The 25,759-nt window shown below is 37.5% G+C and overlaps 1 protein-coding gene across 5 annotated transcripts in view; it reads left to right on the forward strand.

The window, feature by feature from the left end:
- The window catches only part of RGS22 (regulator of G protein signaling 22), a 165,950-nt gene that overhangs the window by 649 nt on the left and 139,542 nt on the right, over positions 1-25,759 (forward strand). For all 5 annotated transcript variants that reach the window (XM_067711622.1, XM_067711624.1, XM_067711623.1 and 2 more), the window contains exons 2-4: positions 31-59; positions 13,600-13,662; positions 23,037-23,258. In XM_067711622.1, coding sequence (XP_067567723.1) covers positions 31-59; positions 13,600-13,662; positions 23,037-23,258 — 314 coding nt within the window. The remainder of the gene's footprint in view (positions 1-30; positions 60-13,599; positions 13,663-23,036; positions 23,259-25,759) is intronic.

A 25,759-nucleotide genomic window follows, 5' to 3' on the forward strand; every position in this document is an offset into this window, starting at 1 on the left:
GAGATAATGTAATATTTTATCTTGTTTCAGAGCCACCAACTATTACAGAAGAAGGATTTGTAAGTACAATTTAGAGAGCTACTTTTCCTTTTCTTGGCTTTTTTAAAAAATAGCAAATCATAGATCATTGAAAAAAAAAGCTGTTTCTTCTTTTTGCCAAATGAGTATAATAGAGGCTTCCATTTCATAACAAGGGTGCTGAGTACAAGAATTGCTTATTTTTTAACAGGTACATTTTCAAGAAGGGGCCATCTGACGTTTATGGTGGATGCTCTTCATTGTTAAAGTTCTTTTACATAAATGGCCTCATTTAATTTTGCTGAACTTGTTAATGACTCCATGAGAGGTAGACTTCATCTCCATGGTTTTATTGTGATGGGGCTGTGCAGTTCCTGGTTACAGTAAACATTAGTAGGTGGCATTGATTGATGATAAGTGGTCTATTTACAGTTGCAATTCCTTTAAAAATGTGCTAAATATGTTCTTAGGTCAGACTTCTGGAGAGTTGAGTAATAATAAGTACTTGGCCAAGTACATCGTAATTGTTGTCATTTAGGTGAGTGCTATACCTAGGGTGGTGGGCTCTGCTGTGGTTCCCGCAGTGTATTTAAGGAACTTGCCCAAGTTTATACATTAGCTAGGAGGCAGTAGAGCCTCATTCCTACTAAGGTTTGATTCCAGCAGTTCTAACCACTTCTCTAGATTATTTGCTTATGTCCTACAGCACTTATTTCTCTTCTTGGTCAATTATCTTATTTGCTTTTGACTTTTTATTCAACAAACGTGAGCGCCTCTATATTCACAGTGCAGTGCTAGATGCTGAGGATAAGTCTCCAAAAGTTCACAGTCTAGTAGGGGCTATGAGAATGGAGGCTCTCTGCTAGCTTCATTTGCTAGTACTTTCCACTTTCACCCTTCCAGACCTTTGGTCCACCACTGAGAGAGGGAGACCAAAATAGAGGCACGAAGAGTGTGTCAGAAACTCCAACCATCTTCCTGTTGCCTTGGCATCACTCAGTGTAGTGGCATATTTCTTAATCTGCTTCCTGAACTGTTCTTCACATCAGCAGGAGGTAGGTAAGCGTTTCTGGAGATAACCCTTTCCCATACAACTCCAGCACTAACTCTCTGACAAGCACCCAGCGACATTACCCTTTGAGCTGTTTGCTAACCTCTCCAGGTCTTTTCCCAACTTATGGGAACTCATAACATCTTGAAGATTCTATTAGCCACTACACTTTCTCTTGGTTTCTTTGTACCACTGTCTCCCAGTTCTCCCATCTCTCATTTTTATGTCCCTCTTTCTGGCTTCTCTTTCTTCCTTACCCATGAAAGTGTTGACCTTCTTCAGGATTCTCTGGGAGGACTCCTCTTCTCCTCCTATGGCTTCAGCTACTCTTATTTCACAGGACTCCCAAATCTACACATCTCCAGCCCACACACCTCTTATGATGCTAGAACTCTGTATTTATTGGGTTATTGGACACCTACATCATCTGGATGTCCCTGCATCACTTCAGTAGTCTAAACTGAATTAATCACCCCACCCCATTCTATCTATCTTCCTCTTTTTCTTATTTTGGTTAATGATGCCACTGACCATTCAGTCACCCACATCAGAACCTTTCTTCCCTTTTCTTCACCTCCCACCTGCAGTCATTTAGCAGGTTCCTTTCATAGCCAGATCTTTTTCTCCATCCTCAGCGCTGTCTTATTCAGGCCCTGAGCATGGACTTTGGCAGTAGTCCTCCCAGATATCACTGCCTCCAATATTCCCTCTGCCAACTTCAATTTTCCTTTGCCTAAGGCTTAAAGAGCAGACTCCTGCACGTCAGCTATGCTGGATTACTTGCTGTGGCTTTGCTCTGCCTTTATATTTTTCCTTCTCTCATCAGTCCTACCTTGGCTATCAGATTGCTGTTAACTCTTTAAAAAATTACCATGTTACTTAATTGAGCTTTATTAATCCTACTATTTACTGAATGCTGGCTGCATGTTAATATTTAACCTCAAAACAACTCTATTAGGTGGTTATTAACACCCACATTTCACAGATGAGGAAGTCAGTGTTCACAGAGGCTAACTAACTTGGCTTGGGGCCACACATCTAGTAACTGGCAGAGCCACAATGTCAAAAGCCTCCCTTTAGCATTCAAAATCTTTCCTACAACGTTTCAGCCTTCTTTAAACCTTACCTTCCAATACTTCTATGTGATAAAGACAATGTTCATACCATTTTAGGTTTATAAAGTACTTCCGCATGCCCTCTGCTCCAGCCAAACTGCCCTGCTTGCTTCGTTGCCTTTGCTGTTGAGTTTTGTCTCAGTTGCCCTTCCCCATCCATTTCACAGTCTTGCACGTGCTTCAAGGTTCAGCTCATCTCCTGCATGAAACCTTTCCAACCTAAAATCATCCAGATTGCCTTTGAGCCCTGTGCAGCTTTCAGTTGTGGCCAGTTTGTGACCAGATCCTCAAATTCATATGCTCACCAAGCATTATCTATAGATTATTTAATTCATATGTCTTGCACATAATATTTATCTGTTTTTCAGAAGTATAAAAGTATTTTTTTCTCATTAATATTTTTAGAAGAAATTGTGTGACAGAGATCTCTGGTTCCCCAAAATCCATTCTACCATTTTCCATAATACATACCAGACATATTACTGTCCAAAATAATTACAACACTTTCTAGCCTCCCTTGCAGCTAAATGTAACCAAATTCTGCTTACAATGGAACGTAAGCAGAAGTGTTGTGTCATACTTCTGAAAAGCTGATGTTTACAGACATTAAATAACTAACCCCTGGGTCACACAGCTAGTAACTGGTCAGGCCACAATTAGAACCTGTGTCATTCTAACTGTACTACTCAGATAAATGTAAAGGGAGAGAACATGCCCTTCGTCTTGTTTCTTGCTGGCTGAAATGAGGATGTGATCCTGGAGCTGAAGCAGTCATCTTGGATCCTGAGGTAGAAGTGGCATCTTGAGGATGACACAGTCACAAGATCAAAGGAGCCTGGGTTCCTGATATGTTGGGAAGCCAGTCTGCCAGTTCTGAACTGCTTATAATTACATGAGAGAAATAAACTTTTGTGTTATTTAAATAGTGTTATCTTGGTTTTCCATTACTGGCAGCAGAGTCCTATTCTAATATAAAGTGCTTCCATAGTCATAGGCACTTTTTGCTTATTGCATTTTCTCAACCAGTGATCTAAAAACTACAGTGCTATTAAGTATGTCTGCAAAATATTTTAACCCTACATCTTCAAATGAGAGAATAACATTTAGAATAAATCATTTGTTGTCAGGGACACATTGCCTTGTATATATTTTAACTTTTTGTTTGTAAATTTTGCAATTTCTTAACAAAATTGTGAACTCCTGGAGGGCTAGTGTTGTGACTCAGTACACCTTAATATTCCCTATAGTTAATAGCACAATTCCCAGAATATGTTATTAGATGATTGATAAATTAGTGTAATTGCTTCACTTATCAATTTTTTGCAAAGCTTCATTTGATATATATTCTATATTTTCTACTTTAGCATTTTTAGGTAGCATTTTTTCTACTTTAGTGTACTTTGGTCTTTGATAATTTTCTCAGGGAAAATATATACAAAAAGCTTACATATTCAGTTTTCTCATTAGTTCCTTTGGGGATATATTTTTAATTATATAAGCAATGTATAAAAACATTCCTGTAAATAATTCAAATAATAAAAGTGATAAAGTGAATGCTTCTCTTCATTACTTCCCTCAATGCCATACTCTTTTTCATATTCCATAAAAATTGAAATATAAATCTGTCATAGCAAGAATAGTAGAGTTCAGACCGCTTTATGATACATTGAGATTTGATTATGTGTTAGGTATACATTGAGAAAAGTTTAAATTTTAGAGTGACCCCTAAAATTCTTTTTGATTTTAAAATAGAAAATAAATTAGTATTAAAGACTTAAGTACTTGACTCTTTAAATTCAAAATAATATTTTTTTATTGTGCCTTAAAAATTGAAACTATGCAGATAGATATGTCATGCTTCAAAAATAGTCTTTGTAGAGTAAAAATTTTGTAGTATACTGATCTATTTTGTTGAAGGATTTCTGATATATAAAAATCACAGTTTCAACTTTAAAAGCAGATGCCATTTAAAAAAGAAAAGAGTGTTTTTTAAAAAAGCAGATGCTCTTTATTTATACCATAAAATTGAGACTGTAGTTTCAAGCAGTATTTTCTGTATTTTACTTGTTAAAAATGGTATTTATTTTTAGTTAATCTTTAGTTTGTTTAAATTCATATTCTGTTATTTGTATAGGGTGAATGAATTTATTATAAACACAGAGCATTTCCCAAGCATGAGGATATTCTCATTATTCTAATGTAATATGCAGAAAAATCCATATGTTCCAGTCCTCATGAACAAGACTGTCTAATTATATGAACATTAATGACCAATTGGTATTTGTCTTTTCATATTGTAAATACGGCTGACTGCACATCAGTTGGTTGAATGAACTGTGAGAGCACACTCGGTTGACACGCTAGGTGGTGTTATGTGGAAGTGGTGGAGGGCAGGGGCAGGTGGATGGAGGTACCATCCTGCTTCCTTGCTCACTTTCTTTTAAGAGGGTGCAGAGTGAGGTGTGAGAAGTGTTTCCAACAAGTCATTCGGAAACAGACTGGTCCTAGAGGTCCTTTGGAAAGTGTAGGCCGTTTGGAATCCTTCCATCTCTGTGGAGTCCAGTTCTCTGGTTGGAATCAAATTCTCTAATGCTTTTTGGAACTGCAGAAAGTGCGTTAGAAGTTCCATCAATATGATAGTCAACAAGTATATTTTTAAGCAACAACTTGCACGTCTCATTGTATTAGGCACTACTGGGGACACACACTGTCTGTCACTATTCCCAAAAGTTGTATACCTTCTGATTGGCGAGGTGGCCTTTAATGAGGACACACAGTTTATATTTAAGTATGAATTTTGAGGTTTGAACCAAAAGCACATTTAGAGAAGCTTTCTATCCGTAGGTAAGGTGTGGCATGGGAGAAAAGGTGATAAAGAGTGTGAGATACTCTTTTAAATTAGGATACCAGAGTGTAAGAACTTTTGTACAGGGAGAAAGCCTTAGGGTATTTCGCCAAATGAATTGACTGAAGCCAAGTAGGTATAATTAGACAGTGTGATTGGATAAAAACGGAATTGAGAGTTTCCTTTACCTTCTCCAGGCCTTTGAGAATTTCCTCCAGGAGAGAGCGTGAGAACAGAAACCAAATGGAAAAGTACCGCTGGGTAGATGCTGATTGTAATATGTGATGATAACCCTTGGTATAAAAGGAGATCCATACTTTTGTTTTTCATTGCTTGAGCCACTCATATTTTCTCCTTCCTTCATAAACTATATTCATAATACAATATACAATTATGTCATCCCATGAGGATCTGATAAATGGTCTTTTGGCTCTTAAGTTTCCAGAGTGCCTTGGATCTATGCAAGATATACTTTCAACAAGCCACTTTGTGAAGTTTGTTTCCCCTTGTGTTCTCTTTTTGTTTTTCTTTTTTGGCAACATCTCTGCTTTTTATTTTATTGATGTTGCTTTATTAGTGTCTTTCTTAGGTTATCACTCTTTAGGTTTCATGTCCTCAGTATAATCATTCAAGCATTCACTCAACAAAAGTGTAAGCATCTATTATCTGAAGCTTTGGGAGTTTTTTTAATTGAAGTATAGTTTATTTACAATGATATGTCAGTTTCAGGAGTACAGCAAAGTGATTCAGTTATACATATATATTCTTTTTCAGATTCTTTTAGCATTGGGAATTTTCAAAGTGAGTAAGAAACAGTCTTTTTCCTCCAGAAATTCACAGTCCAGAGAGTGAGATATCTAAACACACAATTATAGTCTGAAATATTAAAAGTTATGATAGGGGAAACATATCATAGTTCTCTTCTTTTGGAGAAGAAAAAAATAGATGGGTAAATAAGAGGAGAAAAGATTTTCCAAGTAGAATAATCAGCATGCGCCAAGGTGCAGAACTATTAAAAAAATTGCTATGACTGGAGCATGGTAGTATGAGATGAGGCTAGACAGCTGGGCAGGAACCAAATTGCATTCATCATAAGCCATTTTTTTTGTGTTAGAAAAGGATGGGGGATTGGGAGACAGGTGGAACTCTTGTATTGATTGTGGTGTTGTTAGGAAGATTGATCTATACTGTAATGGTGATAAGGAGAGATAGGAAGATGAGGTTTGGCATGTTATGGGCAGAAGGGTGAAGCAGAGGTCCCAGGGGTCTGACCATTAGTGCATGGGATCGCAGGGTAGTGGTCAGAAGATTGTCAGATAACCAGAGACTGATTCTAGATGTGATGATAATGATTTGGGATCTGTCATTTAGTACACAGGAGGCTAAGAAGTCTGTCCATAGGTGCAGAGAAACATGATATTGTTTCCTTGTACATAAGTCCCCCCATCCCAACATTTTTTTAATGAAAAAAATTTAAACATATAGGAGAGTTAAAAGAACTGTATGGTGAATACCTATATACCCATCACCAAGGTTTCACAGTTATTAGCATTTTGCTACATTTGCTTTTTCATGTTTCTGTCCTTCTGTCCATCACACCATTCGTCCATCAATCCATTTTATTTTTTTATGCATTTCAGAGTATAAGCTGCAGACATTGATATGATACAGATCACCCCTAAGTATTTCAGCATTTTATATCATAAACTAGTGTTCAATATTAGTTTATGGTTCTTATGTTGAGGTAAAATTTATGCACAGGGAAATGGAAAACTTTTGAGTCCCATTTGACAAATTTTGACAAATGTATATACCTGTGTAATCCAAACCTCCATGAAATATAGAACATTTCCATAATCTTAGAAAGTTCTTTCATGCCTCCTTCCAGTTGATTCTTCCTCCATTCCCCAAAGACCACTGTCCTATTTTTTCACCATTGGATTATAGATTCAAATTCATATAAATGGAATCATACAGTTTTCTTTTGCGTAAAATTACTTTTGCTCAGCATGTTTTTGAGATTCTCCACGTTGTTGCATGATTCTGGCATGTACATAATTTTTTATTGTGGTAAAATATACATAAAATTAAACTTAACATTTTAACCATTTTTAAGTGTATGATTTCAATGGCATTAAGCACATTCACATTGTGTAACCATCACCACTATCCATCTCTAGAACTTTTTCATCATCCCAAACTGAAACTCTGTACCCTTTAAACAGTAACTTCCCATTACCCCTTCTCTAGCCTCCAGTTACCATTATTCTACTTTCTGTCTTTGTGGATTTGCCTAGTCTAGGTAACTCATATAAGTGGAATAATACAATATTTGTCCTTCTGCGTACGGCTTATGTCATTTAGCCTGACATTTTCAAGGATCATCCATGTCATTGCATGTATCAGAATTTCATTCCTTTTTAAGGCTGAATAATTCCATTATATATACATACCATATTTTGTTTATACTTTCACACATCAGTGGACATTTGGGTTATTTCCACCTTTTGGCTGTTGTGAATAATGGTGCTAGGAACACAGGTGTACAAATATCTGTATGAGACCCTGCTTTCAGTTCTTCTTATACCCAGAAGTAGATTGCTGGATTATATGGTAATTATATGTTTAACTTTTTGAGGAATGGTGACTGTACCATTTCACATTCCTGTCAGCAATGCACAAGGGTTCCAATTTCTCCACATTCTCACCAGCACTTGTTATTTTCATTTTTTTTAAAAAGATCATAGCCATCCTAGTAGATGTGAAGTGATATCTTGTTGTGGTTTTGATTTGCAGTCTCTTGTTGCTATTGTTGTTGAGTATCTTTTCATGTGCTTATTGACCATTTGTATATCTTCTTTGGAGAAATGTCTATTCAAGTCCTTTTCCCGTTAAAAAATTTGTGGTTTTTTATCTTTTTCTAGCTTAGTTCTTTATATATTCTGGATATTAAACCCTTATCAGCTATATGATTTGCAAATATTTTCTCACATTCTGTAGTGTGTCTTTTTACTTTCCTAGTAGAGTCCTTTGATTCAAAAGTTTTTAATTTTCATGAAGTCCCATTTATTTATTTATTTATTGCTCATGCTTTAGATGTCATATTTAAGAGTCCATTGCCAAATCCAAGGTCATGAAGGTTTATCCTTATGTTTTCTTCTAAGTATTTTATAGTTTTAGCCCTTATCTTTAGGTCTTTGATCCATTTTGAGTTAATTTTTGTATATGGTATAAGGGAAAGGTCCAACTTCATTCTTTGGCATGTGGCTATCCAGTTTTCCTAGCACCATTTGTTGAAAAGAATGTCCTTTCTCCACTGGATTGTCATGGCACCCTTGTTGAAAATTATTTGACCATATATGAGAGGATTTATTTCTGGACTCTTTTCTATTCCAATGGTCTGTATGTCTGTCTTTATGCCAGTACCACTTTATTTTGATAACTGTAGTTTTGTAGTAAGTATTGAAATCAGGATATATGAATCCTTCAGTTTTTGTTCTTTTTCAATATTAGTTTGGATGTTTGCAGTCCCTTGAAATTCATTGTGAATTTTAGGATGGGTTTTTCATTTCTGCAAAAAAAAAAAAAAGGCATTGGGATTTTGATGGGGAGTGTATCAAATCTGTAGATTGCTTTGGGTAGTATTGTCATCTTAGCAATATGGTCTTTCAGTCCATGAACATGGCATGTGTTTCCATTCATTTATATCTTCTCTAATTGCTTTCAGCAGTTTTTTAGTTCAGTGTACAAGTCTTTGCCTCCTTGGTTGTTATTCTTTTCTCTGCTACTGAAATGAATTATTTTCTTAATTTCCTTTTTTGATTCACATAACTTTTAAAAAAAATTTTATTTATTTATTTATTTAGTTTTGGCGGCATCAGGTCTTAGTTGTGGCATGTGGGATCATTTCGTTTTTCCACGTGGACTCTTCGTTGTGGTGCACAGGCTCTTCGTTGCAGTGCACGGGGTCTTCGTTGCAGCACGCAGGCTTCTCTCTAGTTGTGCATGGGCTTCTCTCTAGTTGTGGCATGTGGGCTCCAGAGGGCGTGGGCTCAGTAGTTGTGGCATGTGGGCTCCAGACTGCTTGGACTCTGTCGTCGTGGCACGCGGGGCTCTCTAGTTGTGGCGCACGGGCTTAGTTGCCCCTCAGCATGTGGGATCTTAATTCCCTGATCAGGGATCGAACCCACGTCCCCTGCATTGGAAGGCAGATTCTTAACCACTGGACCACCAGGGCAGTCCCCTGAGGTGCATAACTTTTTAATATTAGGTTTTATGCTTGAGATGACTGTATGTAATTTCTAATCAAGACTTCCAATGTTGATCTTTTAATATTCTTGTATAGTCTCTCTTGGTGAGGAACTGTATCTCCTAATAGGTATTAACATTTTTTAGACTTTCTTACAACCATTCAAAACTGCAGAAGTTGAAATTAAATTTTAAATTTAACAGTACTCCCTCTTTTCATGACAAATATAATGTTAAAAATTCTTAGGAAAAACAAATTTAGAAGTCAGTAAAATGTTTCAGTTATTTCAAAATAATGATGAAACTCTATAATGCAGTATATGCATATATTTTTCAAGTGATTGCCTTGTATCTAGCTGGTATACTACTACAAGGATCCATCAGTTGCCAGTAGACAGAAATATCTGTTGTATGTGAAGGCCAGATTTGGGGCCATCATCCTTCCAGGGTCTCCCCTCCCCCTTTCCTTCAAGCTGTTAACACCTTTTGATTGTGAACCGTCTTCTTGGACATCTCAAACAGAAACTCCTCCAGCAGCTTCATAGCGCAGTGGTATGCTCTGCAGCTAGCTAATAAATCCACGTCCAGGGGCTTGAGCAGCTCTCTGGCTATGCTCAGTGTCTGGGTGTGGGATGTGGCCGATAAATCACAGACTCCAGGGAAAGGAGTTGGATCTGAGGAGTCCCAAACAAGTTTGCTCACAACCAGAGGTCACCATCCTGGGAGCACCAGCCATCCCTGACTGTGCCTGGTAGCCTTGAGGTCTGAAGAGGTCCACTTTCACTTGACCCATTGAATTCCATTGTCTGCACACCACCACGTGTCATGGCCATACCGGGTGGGAGGCTCTGGTCTAGTGACTGGCATGTTTAGAAAGGAGAAAAGAAAGAATTTATATGTACTTTAGGAAGAAGAAGCAAAAATAGGTCCATCCTGATAGGCTTAGACCTTATTTCCAAAATTATACCTATCTCCTGATCGATGATAGCATTCCCAGTCTAAAGTGTGTCAGTTTAGGATTCTGCATTGGAAATTAGATGAATGGCTTTGGCTAATGTGTGAATGGCTTAAAAGGAAGTTGGAAACTTGGATTATTTTTCTAGTTGTGCCATTAGGTAACTGATTACCTTTACTGTGTTTTGCTTTCCAACCTCTCTTTCCTCATGCATTTCTCTCTTTACTCTGCATTACTGCCTCTCATGTGTATACTTCTAAATATAGAATTTGAAGTTATTTGAAATGCAATTCAAATGCCATTTTCCCCACTTGATTCTTTTCTGATTCCCCCTACCAAATAATATCTTTCCCTCCTTTGGGAGGAAACGTTTTATGTTGTAATTTTCTTATGGCATGTATTGTATTCTTTCTTGGACTATGGTTTTTGTCTGTCTTTATCTCATTTCCTCTTCCTTGTTTAGAAGGTCTCTGTATATCTTGCATCTTTTAGAGTTGTGAAGAAGTTGTAGTTTATCTCATTTGAGAGTCCAGCAAAATGATTTTTTAAGCAATAAAATTTTTTACCTATTATAATTAGCAAGCACATATAAACTATTTTGTTTAACCCTCTGTCAGGGAGAAATTGGAGAAGTTTGGACTAAAAATGGAAAAGCTGACTTCACTTTCACAGATGGCACACCTGTAATACATGAAAAAACAGGTTTTTCAAGAGTGCATCCAATTCTGAAAAAGTGTTCCTGCCTTCCATTGCATCATTCTGCAGAGAATCTGTGTTGCAAAATTTGCAGCCAGGTTCATGGAATGATGTAATGGAGGAATTGATTGTAACTCAATTTTCTCCTTGATTGTACCACTAACCATCACCAGTTTATTGGTTATTTGGAAGATATTAAACCTGAATATGGAGACTTAGTTCATTTTACTACAGCCAAGTGACTGGATTGTGGAAATTTATTGAGAGTAACTGAGCTGCTTCTCCAGATCAAGGCCTTAAAAAAATTTTTTTTTAAACTAAAGGGTTTGGAGAATAAAGCGTTTATCAGATCCTCATAGGTTCACAAGACTTTGTTACTGATGTGACAAGATATCAGGACACAGTGAACTAGAAACTGCAGTGGGAAAATATGCTCAATTATTTAGAGAGGTGCAGGACTTCCCATTAACGTGTGACAGGAGGATTGAGCAGATGGCACTTGAAGGCTACACTTATTTCCATTGTGGAACTAACTACCCTGACATCAGCCGAAACACTTATGTTTGATATTGGTAGAAATTAAGACACAGTTTCAGAAAAGAAATACAGATTTTGATGTATTTGAATAATAATGTCCATGGTTGTAAGTGCAAACTGAGGATGTGACTGAACACCCAGGGAATGCCCTCTCGTGTGGTGCCTCAGGAGGACCTGAGGGAGCTGAGAGCAATTGCTTACCAAGGGTTAGGGCATTGCTGCTGGAGTCAGGTGTGTGGGCTGGTACCACCTGAGAACTCCTGTCCATCTATCTGGAGATGAGTTCAGAAATTGAGAGTAAATGTTTAGAAACCTTACAGTAATTTGACAGAGTATTGAATTCAATAATAAAAATGTTGGGCTTGTATTATGTATATTTTTATTTCACTTTCTAATAATTCATTCTTATTGTATTTTACAAAAGTTATCTGTCTGAAATCGATTAGGGAGAAAACAAAACAAAACAGGTACTTCATCACAGGTGGCTTGGAAAGCATTGATTAGAGTCTCTTAGAAGTGTGAGGCATCTGGAAATGAATATATGAATCTGAGGATTCTCTAGAAATTTCTGGCAATGTGACTGACCAAATTCTAGGTGACATTTAGGTCTATGTGTATTTATGAAATACACATTTTGTTTTATAGCTAAAAATTAAAAACAAAATGACTATTTTAGAAAAACTAACAGGGACTGTACTCCATTACAGTTACTAATTTAAAATACTCAACTTTCCCATGTGTGGATTTTTGATCATGAGCCCAGTAGTGTAAAATTTGGCCACCCTTATTTACCTGGGAAATTTACCCAGGAAATCCTAAAAATATTTATTGAATTCTTTATTAGGTTGCTAAATGAAAATTAAAGTAACTCTGAAAGGTGAAATTCGAAAGATGATTAGACTTTTAGCCTCCACCAAATGTTATCTGCCTTGTTCTGCTGTATTTGACCTTTGCCAATCAGAATTTTTCTGAGCATGTATTACTAAAGTACCACTATGAGGATAGTATGTTTGTGAGATCCTGAGTTTTATATTGTTGTTGTTTTAATCAGCTGAGATTTTTAGTAAACTAAATCCTTAGTTGTTGTTCTAACCAGTTCAGATCTTTACTAAGTTCTTTGATATAAATCCTATAAGTGATTGTTCATAACTCTATTCTGATACTGCAATTACTTAAAGAAACTACCCTGAAACTCTGTTTTCCAAAGTAGGTGTTAATATACTATAATATCTTCCTTATACTTTCACACTATACTTCAACAAATTTTTAGAAGTTGACCTGTATAAGAAGAAAATAATCAGCCATATGGAAATAATAGCATTGTGTCATATTGTCAACTTTCATGTTAGATTTGTGAAACTGAAATATAATTATGAATAACAAAATAAACACATGTACTGTACAACAGGGTATGTGATGATGTGATTTTGACACAATAGAAACAATTACTAATAAAATAAGGTGTTTTATTTGGAAGAGAGACTTCGTTATTGGCAGTGGCTTTCCAATTTTGCCAACTTTAAAAGTGACTATGTTGGTGGATGAGATAGTTATGGGAAAAAAATGTATACAATCCTTATTCTTAGAACACATGCATTGTGAAAGTTTCTTCATGCAAAAGTTACGCAGGACCCAGATTACTAAAACTGTCTCATTCTAAGGGCGAGGCAGTGGAATATTTTCTTCACTTAGTTTATCACTTCTTTTAGGCAATTCATGAAATTCTTCATTCTGAGTTTCATCTTAACCCCAAACACTGGTTCTGTCTTTATTGACTCTGCCTTTATTTTTATGAAATAAATATTTTTAATAAGTCCATGGGAAATTTGCTGTGTGTAGTATTTTGTACTTGTTGACGTTTCTTTAAGCATCGTGCTGTATTTCTCATGTGTTCTGTTTTCCAGCTAAGTACAGTGGCAAGGCCTTTTAAGAGGATGCTCCATTCTATTTTCTTATTTCTTCCTTCCAGAGATTGTAACACTGTGTTCCATTTATAGTGAGGGTTCACTCTTGACTGACTGAAAACGATTTGAAGATCTACATTATAATCTGTTGGTATCAGAATTAGAGAATAATATTGGCATGTTTTAAGACATTTTAGTATAAGCATAATATTGTTTCTGTTTTTTTGCAGGAAGATTCTTTGGCAACAGATGATTTCCTTGTGGACTACTTTAATGAATTCCTAAGCCTTCCAGTGAGTATATTATTATGTTCTGTGGAATATATTATCAAAGCAAAATATTGTAAACACTGGATTATCTTGTGAAACAAATTTATCAGGGATGATATTTTTTAAATACTAATTAAAGCATTTAGATAAAGTTTTGCCTTTTTATGGAGTTAATCATTTAGGTTTGAATCATATTTGGGAATTGAAGAAGCTGGGTCAGTTATACTACAATAAAAGTAAATAAATAAAAGAAAAAAAACCTTGAATTTTTTGAACAATCAAAAGCATTCTGTACAAAATCAGATACAGTTGTATTTGGGTATCATTTTACACTTTGAACTGAGGTGATAAGGAGAGAATATAAAAAAATTTAAGAAACTGAATTTCTTGCCTCTAGGCAATTATTGTCATCCTCTTGGACAGATATTAAAGTGGAATTTGTGTTTAAGGAAACTAGCGTTTTATATCGATAGTAAATAAGACTCGAGATGTTGGTGTAACATAGGTAGATGCCAAATAAGAGATTTTTGGTCTTAGACAGAGTGACTGGTAGAGTAAGTATTGAGGGATTTAGAAAAAGTGAAATGGGGATGCATTAAAAACACTTCTACTGGGCTTCCCTGGTGGCGCAGCGGTTGGGAGTACGCCTGCCAATGCAGGGGACGTGGGTTCGTGCCCCGGTCTGGAAGGATCCCACATGCCGCGGAGCGGCTGGGCCCGTGAGCCAGGGCCACTGGGCCTGCGCGTCCGGAGCCTGTGCTCAGCAGCAGGAGAGGCCACAACAGTGAGAGACCCGCGTACCACACACAAAAACAAACAAACAAACAAACAAAAACACTTATACTGTTGTATAGAAATAAAGTTCATCAGGAATGTCAGATGAAAGAAAGTTAGATAAGAAAAGGGTTTTATTATTGTTATGGAAACTTTTTTCATTCAAATTCTTACTAGGCAAAATTTGAAATATAAAAAGTCACAAATAATTTTAAAGGGACTGGACCCTAAAATGAGTAATCTCTTAAAGCCCAACCACTGAAAATGATTTTTGAAGGGAACATATTAGATGTATTTTTTTGTCTAGATTAGCTTTTGTGTATATGTATGTATCTATGCATGCATGTTTGTTGTGTTTCCTTTTTTCCAAAAAGAATCTGCGATTTCTCCTCCACCTGGCATGCTAGGTGTTTGGGACCATTATGGGGGTCAGGTTGAGACACCAAGCCACGCTCTCCCCTTGCAGCATCAGGCTTGAGCCACATTACAGGACACCCCTGGAGCTTCTTTTGTGGTCTGACTCTTCAGCTTTCATTGTCTAATTGTATATTATAAAAAACCCAGCCGAGTCACAAAGTTGTCAGAATTTTGCTCTTCTGGATTATGTAGTCTTTCCTCTAGGCTCTGCATTCTCCATTCTTCCTCCAAAACAAGTACATTTTTGTGAAGTTTTAAAAAGGAAAATCTTTATATTGGGTCTAATTTCAGTTTCTCAAGATTTACATTTCATTGTCTCAAGATTTATGATTATCTTGACTTTGACTTGCTTTAGAAAATAAATTCCCCTGCCTAACTTTCTTTCTAAAAATATTTTTAAATTATAGAAGAAATATTACAATAGTATAGAAAATTAACTTCAAACGTAAGAAAAACTCAGCTGAAGTCCTGCCATCCAGTTAGAATAGACGTGACCTTTTTTTGTACATTTGCTTCAAGGCTTTAGTTGAATTGACTGAATGTGGTTTCTGTTGAACTCTGTCTCTGCAATAATGTTTTTCATCCCTCCCCAGCAGTTTCGCCCCTTCATATGTCCCATGCAGCCCACCTGGGCCACTTCTCTCTCTTTTCTGTCTCTCCAAATTCTTCTGCTTTTACATTCTCTGTCTCTCTCTCTTTCTGTCTCTCTCTGTCTCTGTTTCTCTTCCTCTCCTTCCTTTGCATTTACATTTGGTACCACACAATCTACTTATTAACTACCCATGCTTCATGCCACAAGATGGGAGGAGGGGAAATGTCACAGGTTTTCAAAAAGAATTTGGAGGCAGGGAGGAGAAGGAATAATGGATTCTTACACCAAGTTCCTAGCAAGATTCTAGAACAGATTAGTAATGTTTGGTTTATGAGCACTTAGCTAAGAATTAGAAGCCAGCATGGGTTTACTGAGAATTAGTGAGCCAAACTAATCTCTGTCTCTTTTTTTTGGATAGTTTTGAACTGGCACTTTAGGGAACAATAAATTTAATGTATTAGGATTTCAGTAAATAATAGTAATGATAGCAAATTGAACCATGTTACTTCCTGCTCAGAACTTTGTCTAGCGGATTCTCATTACACTAAGAATAAAATCTGAAATCCTCTATGACCTGACTCTTGCCATCTCTTGGTCTTTATTTCCTATGCCTCTTCCCCTTGTTAATTCTTTTCCAGTCTAACTGGAAAACTTGGCCTTCTTTATGTTTCTCAGACATGAACATGCCAATGGTACTCAGGGCCTTTCAGCCTGGAAGGCTCTTCCCTGAGATATCTGTATCACTTTCTCTCTGATTTTTATCACTTCTGTTCAGGAAGCCTTCCCTCCCAACCTCGTCTAAAACAATACACCAAACACATGCTCCACTTATGCTGCTGTATTTGTCTGCAAAGCCCTATCATGATCTGTGAAATTCGTTCTGAAATATTTGAAAGAGTTCACTAATCACAACTAGAAGGGGTTGACTCTTAACAGATGACAGATTGAAATCCAGATTCCTTAATATGGACTCTTTGCAACATGGCCTCAGTAGAGCCTTTCTAGCTTTGTCTCTAGCTTCGTACTTCTTATGTCACCCTGTGCGCTCTTTCCTGCTTCCCCCAATTACCCTCCCTCACCTTAACCACACGTGCTCTTCCTGTGCTCATCTCCCAGTGTAGTGGCTAGGAAAGGGGGGCAGGCAGAACTGTTTGCGCTCAGCCCCTCCACTCATTCCTCATGTGATCTTAGACACATTCCTTAATTACCTAATTCTTCGATTCCTTTCTCTACCAAAACAATACAACTATCATACAAGATTGTTATGAAACGAGGTAATGTACATTAAGTGCCTGGCACAGAATTAGTGCTTCTCTTTCCTTTCCCTCACTGACTAGCCCATCTTGTCTTCCATTCCTGAAACATGAGGCGTGGTCACTCTTTAATTGGATTGATGGATCATTGTCATTCTAGAGAATAGTCTGTCCCATGCAAATCTGTCATTGGCTTTGACGTTTAAAAATTATTTTTTATCGGAGACTTGGATGAAACATTGCAAGTGAACCAGTGTTTTTCCAGCTTAAGGTCACTCAGCTAGTAAGTGACAGGGTCCACTCAGGTCCACATGGCTCAAAAACTTGTCTTACTGCACTGTAGTGACTATAGAAATGGCAGCAGAGGGATAAACTAATAGTTTGGATAACAGAATCTGGTCTCATTTTTGTCATGGTAGTCTGAAATGGGCTAAAACAAACAAAGCTAATGTGTTTTTAGGGTGCATTAATAGAAATGTAGTTAAGATCAAGAAAAATATTAGTCTGGAGCATAGCAGGCGCTCAGTAAATGGTTTTTTGAATCGGATTGAATTATCAGACCTCATTTGGAATATTGTGTTGCATTCTTGATGCGGTATGTTAAGAGTTGCTCTGCCAAACCAGACTCAATAAGATTCAGTTAATGGATGCTCTGGAAACCATGTCAGATGAGTGAGGGTTGAAAGACGAGTGGGTGTTGAACATGGCTTGGGAATGGGTAAAAGTGTTGTAATGAAGAGCTCTTTCCAAGTATTTGAAGCTCTGATTGAGGAAGAAGGGTTAACATATTCTGTGAAGCTAGAGGGCAGAACCAGGGCCAGCATTTATGAGGAAATTGATTTTCACTCAGTAGAAGAAAAATGTTTAAAGATTGTTTGCTAACAATAGAATGGGCTGGCTTGTGCAGAACCAAACTCCCTGTGATTGAAGATATTCAGGTATAGGTAATCATTTGGGGCAGTATTTTATAGGGGATATATGTACTGGGTGGGAGATTAGACTTTGTCAGCCAGAGAAAATTTGATTAATTTCTTCTCCTCTAAGTGTGTATTTCTTAATCTCAGGAGTTACACTGTAAATTTCCTGGGGCCAGGATAGGTCCCTTTCTTCTGTATCTCCCTAAACTTCTTGAGGACGATTTTCTTTTTATTTTTATGTCTTCCATGTAAGATCCTTGAAATAAATAAATAAACCTTCTAATCTGCCGCCACTTCTCTACCACCTGCACCTTCCAAAAAAAAAAGGCCCAACACCGAAGCTCGAGAGTGTAGACACATGTTATAACATTCTCTCTCTGAAAGAGCTCTTAAGTCGTCTAGATTTCTGAAATTTCCTTCACATCTGTAGTGCAATGCCCAAGGTCCCATAACTGGATTGTGGCGCAAATGGGCCTAGGAATCAGGCTTTCTGTCTCCTACACCATTTCTTTCTATTACACCATAACACCCTTGGGACACATTGTAAGATCCAGAAATTGACGGCTGGTAGCCTGCCTCCATGTTATTTTTTGACGAGGGGAATCCAGGACAGTTGCTGCTATTATAAATGATTATGGCACTTTCCAAATCCTAGCTTTCATAACTTCATTCCGTTTGTTCTGGTGCCAGGTTCACTTTCAGATATTGTTTTCATTTGGTGTCTGGGAGGTTTTTTTTTTTTTTGCTGTCAACTCTTTATGGACAAGTGTTTGCTTATTAAATTTTCTTCTATGCTATAGTGTGAAAACACTTTTTTTTCCTTTTGGTTTTGCTTTGTGTGTTTTATGCTCAGTGACTGTTGTGGGATTGAGTAGATGAGCCCACATACAGATTTAGGTTGGTCCTCTGTGGGTGGTTTAGAATGTTTGTGACATTTATGGTTTGCAGAAGCTGAAGGGGTGGCCTATTCTCTACCCTCCTTGCAAGGATAGGTATGTCATGTGTTTGCCAGACCATGCTTAGCTATGTGCCTTTGGAATTTTACCATAACTTCTCTTTTTGGAATGATTCTCCACACTTTTTTAAAATCTGTAAACTATTATAATTTCTTGCAGCTTTATGAAGGAGTTATATGTTAGATTGTTGGGTAAGGGGAGAGCGAGAGAGAAAGAGAGAGAGTATGGATTTGGGGAATGGGTGGGATGAAGTGGGGATGAAGGACTTGGGTCTTCCCTTGCCAAGATTTAAATACTCAGAGACTGATTTTTAAAGGTGTTGTTGGAGCCCTAGGTAGTACTGCTTAGTTCAGCATTTGTTCTTATGGGTGTTTTGATAAGCCTTGTAGCTCAAACATAAAGCACTCAAATTACCTAACGTAACTCATTTTTGAACTAAGGATATTTCCTATGCATTTTATGTGGCACATTATTCCTTCCATCCCACTGGTGAATATGTCCAGTAAATAGTTTATGGTTAAGCATCTAAAATGACAATAAAACTTAGATTAAAAGAAGTTGTTATTGGTAACTGACTTGTATTCAAGTTGTCAGATGTTTCTCATTCACTGACTAAGATGCATGTTTAAAATATAGCTTTGGAGCTCAATTAGTAGAGACAGAGTTGGAGCAGAGATGAACATGTATTAAATTAACCTAGTCATTAGTTTTTAATTTAAATACTGTTCAGCTAAATAATTTGGCACCCGGTAAGTTTCAGTGGTGCTGGGCTGGCAGTTAAAGCACATCACTAATTATTCACAGGTTTTTTTTTCCTCCTCTTTTCAAAGAAATGTGGAACCAGCAATTTATTGTGGTAAAAATATTTTCATGCACTTGCTTTTTCTGTGAAAATATTTTTCGCACATGGATGACTGGTACTACAAAGTTAGCTTTCACCACCTTCAGGTCAATTCGTTTTAGAACATTTGGAAAATGATACCCTTGAAATAAGAAAATTAAGTAAGGGGAAAAGCAGTCTGTAACAGCTTGCAGAGGATTGGGTTTGAGGCTCAAACTGAAAATTTTTCCTATCATATGATTAAAAGCTGAGTGTTCTCTAAATCAGCCTACTCAGCTTTCTGAGGGAAAGTCTTCCTCCATCGTTCATTTCTATCTCCCCCACTTTACGTGTCTTTTATTGTCACATACTAAACTAATTTGAGCAGTTTTGTAGATAAGCTTAGAAACGGTTAAAAACAAGAGGACATGACGTGTGAGAGAGATTCTTCTTAAGCAGACAACAGGACTTCGGAGAATAAAGCCCAGGGTTCTTTCTCCTATAGACCATAGATGGTATAGACCATAGATGGCCAGCCCTTCCGTGTATGTGAACACGCATGAAAGTCAGCATGAAGTAGGAAACAGAATGTGGGCTTTGAAGTTTGCTCAACCTGGATTCTGTCTCCCCCTAGTTAAAAACTCTGCAGTGGCTCCCCATCATTCTAAAGCAATGATTCTCAAACTTGAGCATGCATCAGAATCACCTGAGGGCTTGTTAAACACAGACTACTGGGACCACCCTCAGAGTTTCTGATTATGGGGTGAGGCCCAAGAATCTGCATTTCTAACAGGTTCCTAGGTGATGCTGATGCTGCTGGTCCAGGGACACCCTCTGAGAATCACTGATTTGAGAGAGTAAGTTGAGAGTTATGGCATAAATAGAAAGTCCTTGGTGAACTTGTCCTCTGCCTTTCTCTCCAGGCTTCCATCATGTTATTCTCCCCTCGAATATTAAGCTTCAGCAACGTCAAACTGCTTGCAGGTCCTCAAAAGCAGCCTGTTGTCTGGTGCTCCTTGTCTATTGTTCTTTTTTTTAAGCCTTGCCTTCCCTGGCTCTTAGCCTCATTCTCCCATCTTCAAAGGCACCAATGTTGCATCTCTCTGTGCCTTTATTCAGTAGTCAGGACTTCCTCTGACCACGGCCGGGAAATGTTCTCTCTGATTTTTTAAAAAAATTAATTAATTAATTTATTTTGGGCTGTGTTGGGTCTTCATTTCTGTGCAAGGGCTTTCTCTAGTTGTGGCAAGTGGGGGCCACTCTTCATCGCAGTGCGTGGGCCTCTCACTATCGCGGCCTCTCTTGTTGCGGAGCACAGGCTCCTGACGCGCAGGCTCAGTAGTTGTGGCTCACAGGCTTAGTTGCTCCGCGGCATGTGGGATCCTCCCAGACCAGGGCTCGAACCTGTGTCCCCTGCATTAGCAGGCAGATTCTCAACCACTGCGCCACCAGGGAAGCCCCTCCTTGTCCATTGTTGGTGCATGTATCTCGATACACTTGCTATTTCTTTTGCTGAATTCCCTTCTCTCCCTCATCTGGCTGTTGAGACTGCCTGTTTATTCTTCCAGACTCAGGTTTCTCTATACAACTTCCTTAATTTCCTAAAGATAGTTAACAAATCCTTCTGTGCCATCACTCTAGTTTGTATATACTTCTATTGTAGTTATTGTGGGTTAAAGTGGACTTGCCTTATACACGCGTTATTACTCAAAATGAATTATTCGTGCTCTGCAGAGTGAGCGAGGGTGATTTAAAGAGTGAGAGTGACTGTTTACCAGTCCACAAACACACATAGACCAGTCTGTGAACATCCTAGAGAGCGTGTGAGATGAAAGATGAGAATCTGCCACTCCCTTAGTGGCTCTTATCCCTCTTGCCTCTTAGTGTAGTCATCTTCTTATGCTGAGGGTGATTCTCGTGGTAAACATACATAGTTTTGTATAACATGAGCTTTAAACACAAGGCCACCACTTTATCTGGTCCCTAAATAAAGAAGTAGTGACACATTTCAATGAGGAAAAATGGACTGTGATAAACTTCTTGAAAGATAGAACAACACGATACTAAGTGTTTTCAAGGATTTCAAGGGATAGTTTTGACTAAATATGATTTCACCTTATGTGCTGACTGTAGGACCACTTTTCCTTGTCTCACATCTCAGTTCATGTCTTGGGATGTGAGTCCTGTTGATTTTCAAAATCAGGGGCTCATCTCTCATGCGCAGGTCTTTAAAGTTGGGATGCCTGATGTGGGGTTTGAACCCTTTGCTCCTCATGGAGAAGCTCTGGGTTTCGAGTTGCCTCGCAGGGTCACTGCACCAGGGGTGGGGTTTATGGCAAGGTTGTGTCCCAGCTTCTCCTACCTGTTTGATGTGGTTTACATCTTGTTTGCCCAGTGTGTAGTCATCACTCAGCCAGCCTTTTGGCTTCTTTATGAGGAAATTGTTCCATATGTAGCTGTGGACTTAGTGTGTCCACTGGAGGAGACATATTCAGGATCTTCCTAAGCTGCCATCTTACTGTAGGTTGAGTCTTTATTAAAAAATATGTGTGTGTGTGTATATGTATATATATATATATATATATATATATATATATACCCACATATACACACACACACATAATAGGTATTTATACATATACACATATATTTCTAACTCCAATTTTATAACATCCTGCCATTTATTAAATTTTAACTATAGTATATCTAGCAATCTGTTAGTAAAACTTGGAAGAACTGATGCTCTCCCTAGTACACTTACTGATCCAAGGGAAAGGGCTTAATGTCTTCTACTACCTGGCTAAATATATATAAATTAATCCACATGAGTATGCAGTTCTCTGAAGGAATCCTAAAATAAATTAATATTCTGGAAAAGGGACCTGATTCTGGATTTGGAGGGCAAAATGAGAAAAGACACAGCCAATCCACCATATACTTGCTATGGAGATAGAGGCCCCAAACATGTTAGTGATTTACCCAGAGTCACAGAGCTACCTGTTGGCAAGCTGGTATTCAAACTCAAGACTCCTGACTGTTGTATATTAACTGACTGACTTTAAATAAAAGTTGGCAGCATTTAGTAATTACTGAGAAAAGCTCAGAAATATTGTCTTTCACTCTCCCTCCTTTTTTTGGTCACAGTGAATGGAACGGTGTTGAAATAGTCTTAAATGAAGAACACATTTTACTTAATTTTCTCCTTTTGGGCAAGGGAGACTTAGCTTTCATGGCTCCTGGGAATGAAAGAGACAACAGGAGTGTTATTTCTTCTTACTTTACTCATTCTTCCCTAGTAATCCACCCCCTTCTAAGAGAATAACATTGCCTCATAGAGACCAGGTGTGTATTTCTTTCCAGTTCCAAAGAAGCACAGAGATAAGAGGTTTATGCAAAAGGAATTTCTGCCATAATATATCCTGACACTTATCTCATGGCATAAATACATTTGGAAAAGAAGGATTCAGTGGGTTCCCTTACCTGTAGTCAAGAGATTTCTAAGCTTCTAAAATGAAAGAGGTAATGATTAAGAATACAAAACTTTGTGTAAGTATATATGCATACATGTAAATATCAAGTCTTCTTGGAGACAGTGAGTTTCTGGTTTTTAAAATTGTAAGACGTATTTCACAAATTTTCACAAATAAATTTCACAAATTTATTTTGCAGACCTTTTCAGAGGCAATTAGATTTAATGTGGACTATGGAGTTTTTGAAGTAGTTAACAATGCTCCACAACTTCTGGAAAAGCAACTGAAAAAAATTCTCTTCAACCAGCAACCTCGAAATCCCATCTATGATGTTGTAAGAAAAGGAAGGAGTGATATTAAACCTGTTCAAGTGAATGCCCCTTATGAAGATGAGACCATTAGTGTCAACTACAATATCATGGTAAGAAAGTATATTTGAGTTTATATCTTGCTAGGTAGATAAAGCATTAAGTGAGATTAATATCAGCTTCCTTGGGCTTCCCTTTCTGAAGTGTAACTGTATCTATTAAATTTTATTGTACTTGTACAAAGTATTTGTTAGTTACTGTATAATCTTATTCATATCAAATGGCCAGTTTAGTCTAGCAATTTGTTGATATTTGATTATCAATATGAGAAGGTTCATGTAATTTACTTTGAATATTTAGAAAATAAGTTTAATTTGGGGCAGTATAAATATATGTATGCTTTACAGTTTAGATGCATTCTAGAAAGTGTGGGTATATAGGCGTACCTTGGAGATATTGCACGTTTGGCTCCAGACCACCACAACAAAGTGAATATCATGATAAAGCAAGTCATACAATTATTTTGGTTTCCCAGTGCATATAAAAATTATGTTTACACTACACTGTAGTCTATTAAGTGTATCATGGCATTATGTCTTAAAAAGCAATGTACATACCTTAATTTAAAAAATACTTTACCGCTAAAAAACACTAACCATCATCTGAGCGTTCAGCAAGTCATAGTAGTAACATCAAAGATAACTGATCACAGATCACCATAACAAATGTAATAATAATGAACATGATTGAAATATTGCAAGAATTACCAAAATGTGACACAGAAACATGAAGTGAGCAAATACTGTGGGAAGAATGGTGCTGATAGACTCGCCTGCCACAGGGATGCCACTAACCTTCAGTTTGTAAAAAACACAGTATCCATGAGGCACAATAAAGCAAAGCACAATAAAACAAGTTATGCCTGTGCAGTGAATTTATTTCATTTGAGTTCTATCCTATCAAGCATTTGGGAATTGAGATTTCTGTCTTTTAATTATTATATTAGTTTCAGGTATACAACACAGTGATTTGATGTTTTTATACATTGTGAAATGAAAACCACAATAAGTCTAGTTACCATCTGTCACTATACAAGGTTATTACAGTATTATTAAGTATGTTCCCTATGCTATACTTTTTATCCCTGAGACTTATTTTATAATTGGAAGTTTGTACGGCTTAACTCCCTTTACCTATTTTGCCCTTTCCCCCGCCCCCAGAGGTGGAGTTGCTGGATCATATGGTAGTTCTAGTTTTAATTCTTTGAGGAAACTCCATCCTGTTTTCCATAGTAGTTGTACCAATTTACAGTGCGCGAGAGTTCCTTTTTCTCCACGTCCTCGCCAACACTTTATTTGTTGTCTTTTTTGATAATAGCCATTCTGACAGGTGTGAGGTGATATCTCATTGTGGTTTTGATTTGCATTTCCCATCCAGTTAGTGATCTTGAGCATCTTTTCATGTACCTGTTGGACATCTGTATGTCCTCTCTGGAAAAATGTCTATTAAGGTCCTTAGCCAATTTTTAAAATTGGATTTTTTTGTTGTTGTTGTTGTTGAGTTGTATGAGTTCTTCATATAATTTGGATATTAATCCCTTATCAGATGTATCATTTGCAGATATCTTCTCTCATTCAGTAAGTGGCCTTTTTGCTTTGTTGATGGTTTCTTTTGCTGTGCAAAACTTTCTAGTTTGATGTAGTCCCATTTGTTTACTTTTGCTTTTGCTGCCCTTGCCTGAGGTGACAGATCCAAAAAAATATATATATATTGCTAAGACCAGTTTCAGAGAGCATATTGCTTATGTTTTCTTTTAGGAGTTTTATGCTTTCGGGTCTTACATTTAAGTCCTTAATCCATTTTGAGTTTATTTTTGTATATGGTGTAAGAAAGTGGTCTAGTTTCATTCTTTTGCATATAGTTGTCCAGTTTTCTCAACACCATTTATTGAAGAGACTGTCTTTTCCCCATGGTATAGTCTTGCCTCCTTTGTCATGGATTAATTGACCACATAAGTATGGGTTTATTTCTGGGCTCCCTATTCTGTTCCATTGATCTATATGTTTGTTTTTGTGACAATACCATCCTGTTTTGATTACTGTAGCTTTGTAGTATAGTTTGAAATCAGGGAATGTAATACCTCCTGCTTTGTTCTTCTTTTTTAAAAAATTTATTTATTTTATTATTTTATTTTATTTATTTGTTTTTTCTGGCTGCATTGGGTCTTCGTTGCTGTGCACGGGTTTTTCTCTGGTTGTGGCAAGTGGGGACTACTCTTGTGGTTCGTGGGCTTCTCATTCTGGTGGCTTCTCTTGTTGTGGAGCACGGGCGCTAGGCACGTGGCCTTCAGTAGTTGTGGCTCACGGGCTCTAGAGTGCAGGTTCAGTAGTTGTGGCACACAGGCTTAGTTGCTCCGCGGCATGTGGGATCTTCCTGGACCAGGGATCGAACCTGTGTCCCCTGCATTGACAGGCGGATTCTCAACCACTGCACCACAAGGGAAGCCCTGTTCTTCTTTCTTAAGATTGCTTTGGATATTTGGGGTCTTTTGTCGTTTCATACAAATTATAGGATTATTCTAGTTCTAGGGAAAATGCCATGGGTGTTTTGCTAG

This window comes from Pseudorca crassidens, chromosome 17 (assembly GCF_039906515.1).
Source record: "Pseudorca crassidens isolate mPseCra1 chromosome 17, mPseCra1.hap1, whole genome shotgun sequence".
Lineage (NCBI taxonomy): Eukaryota > Metazoa > Chordata > Mammalia > Artiodactyla > Delphinidae > Pseudorca > Pseudorca crassidens.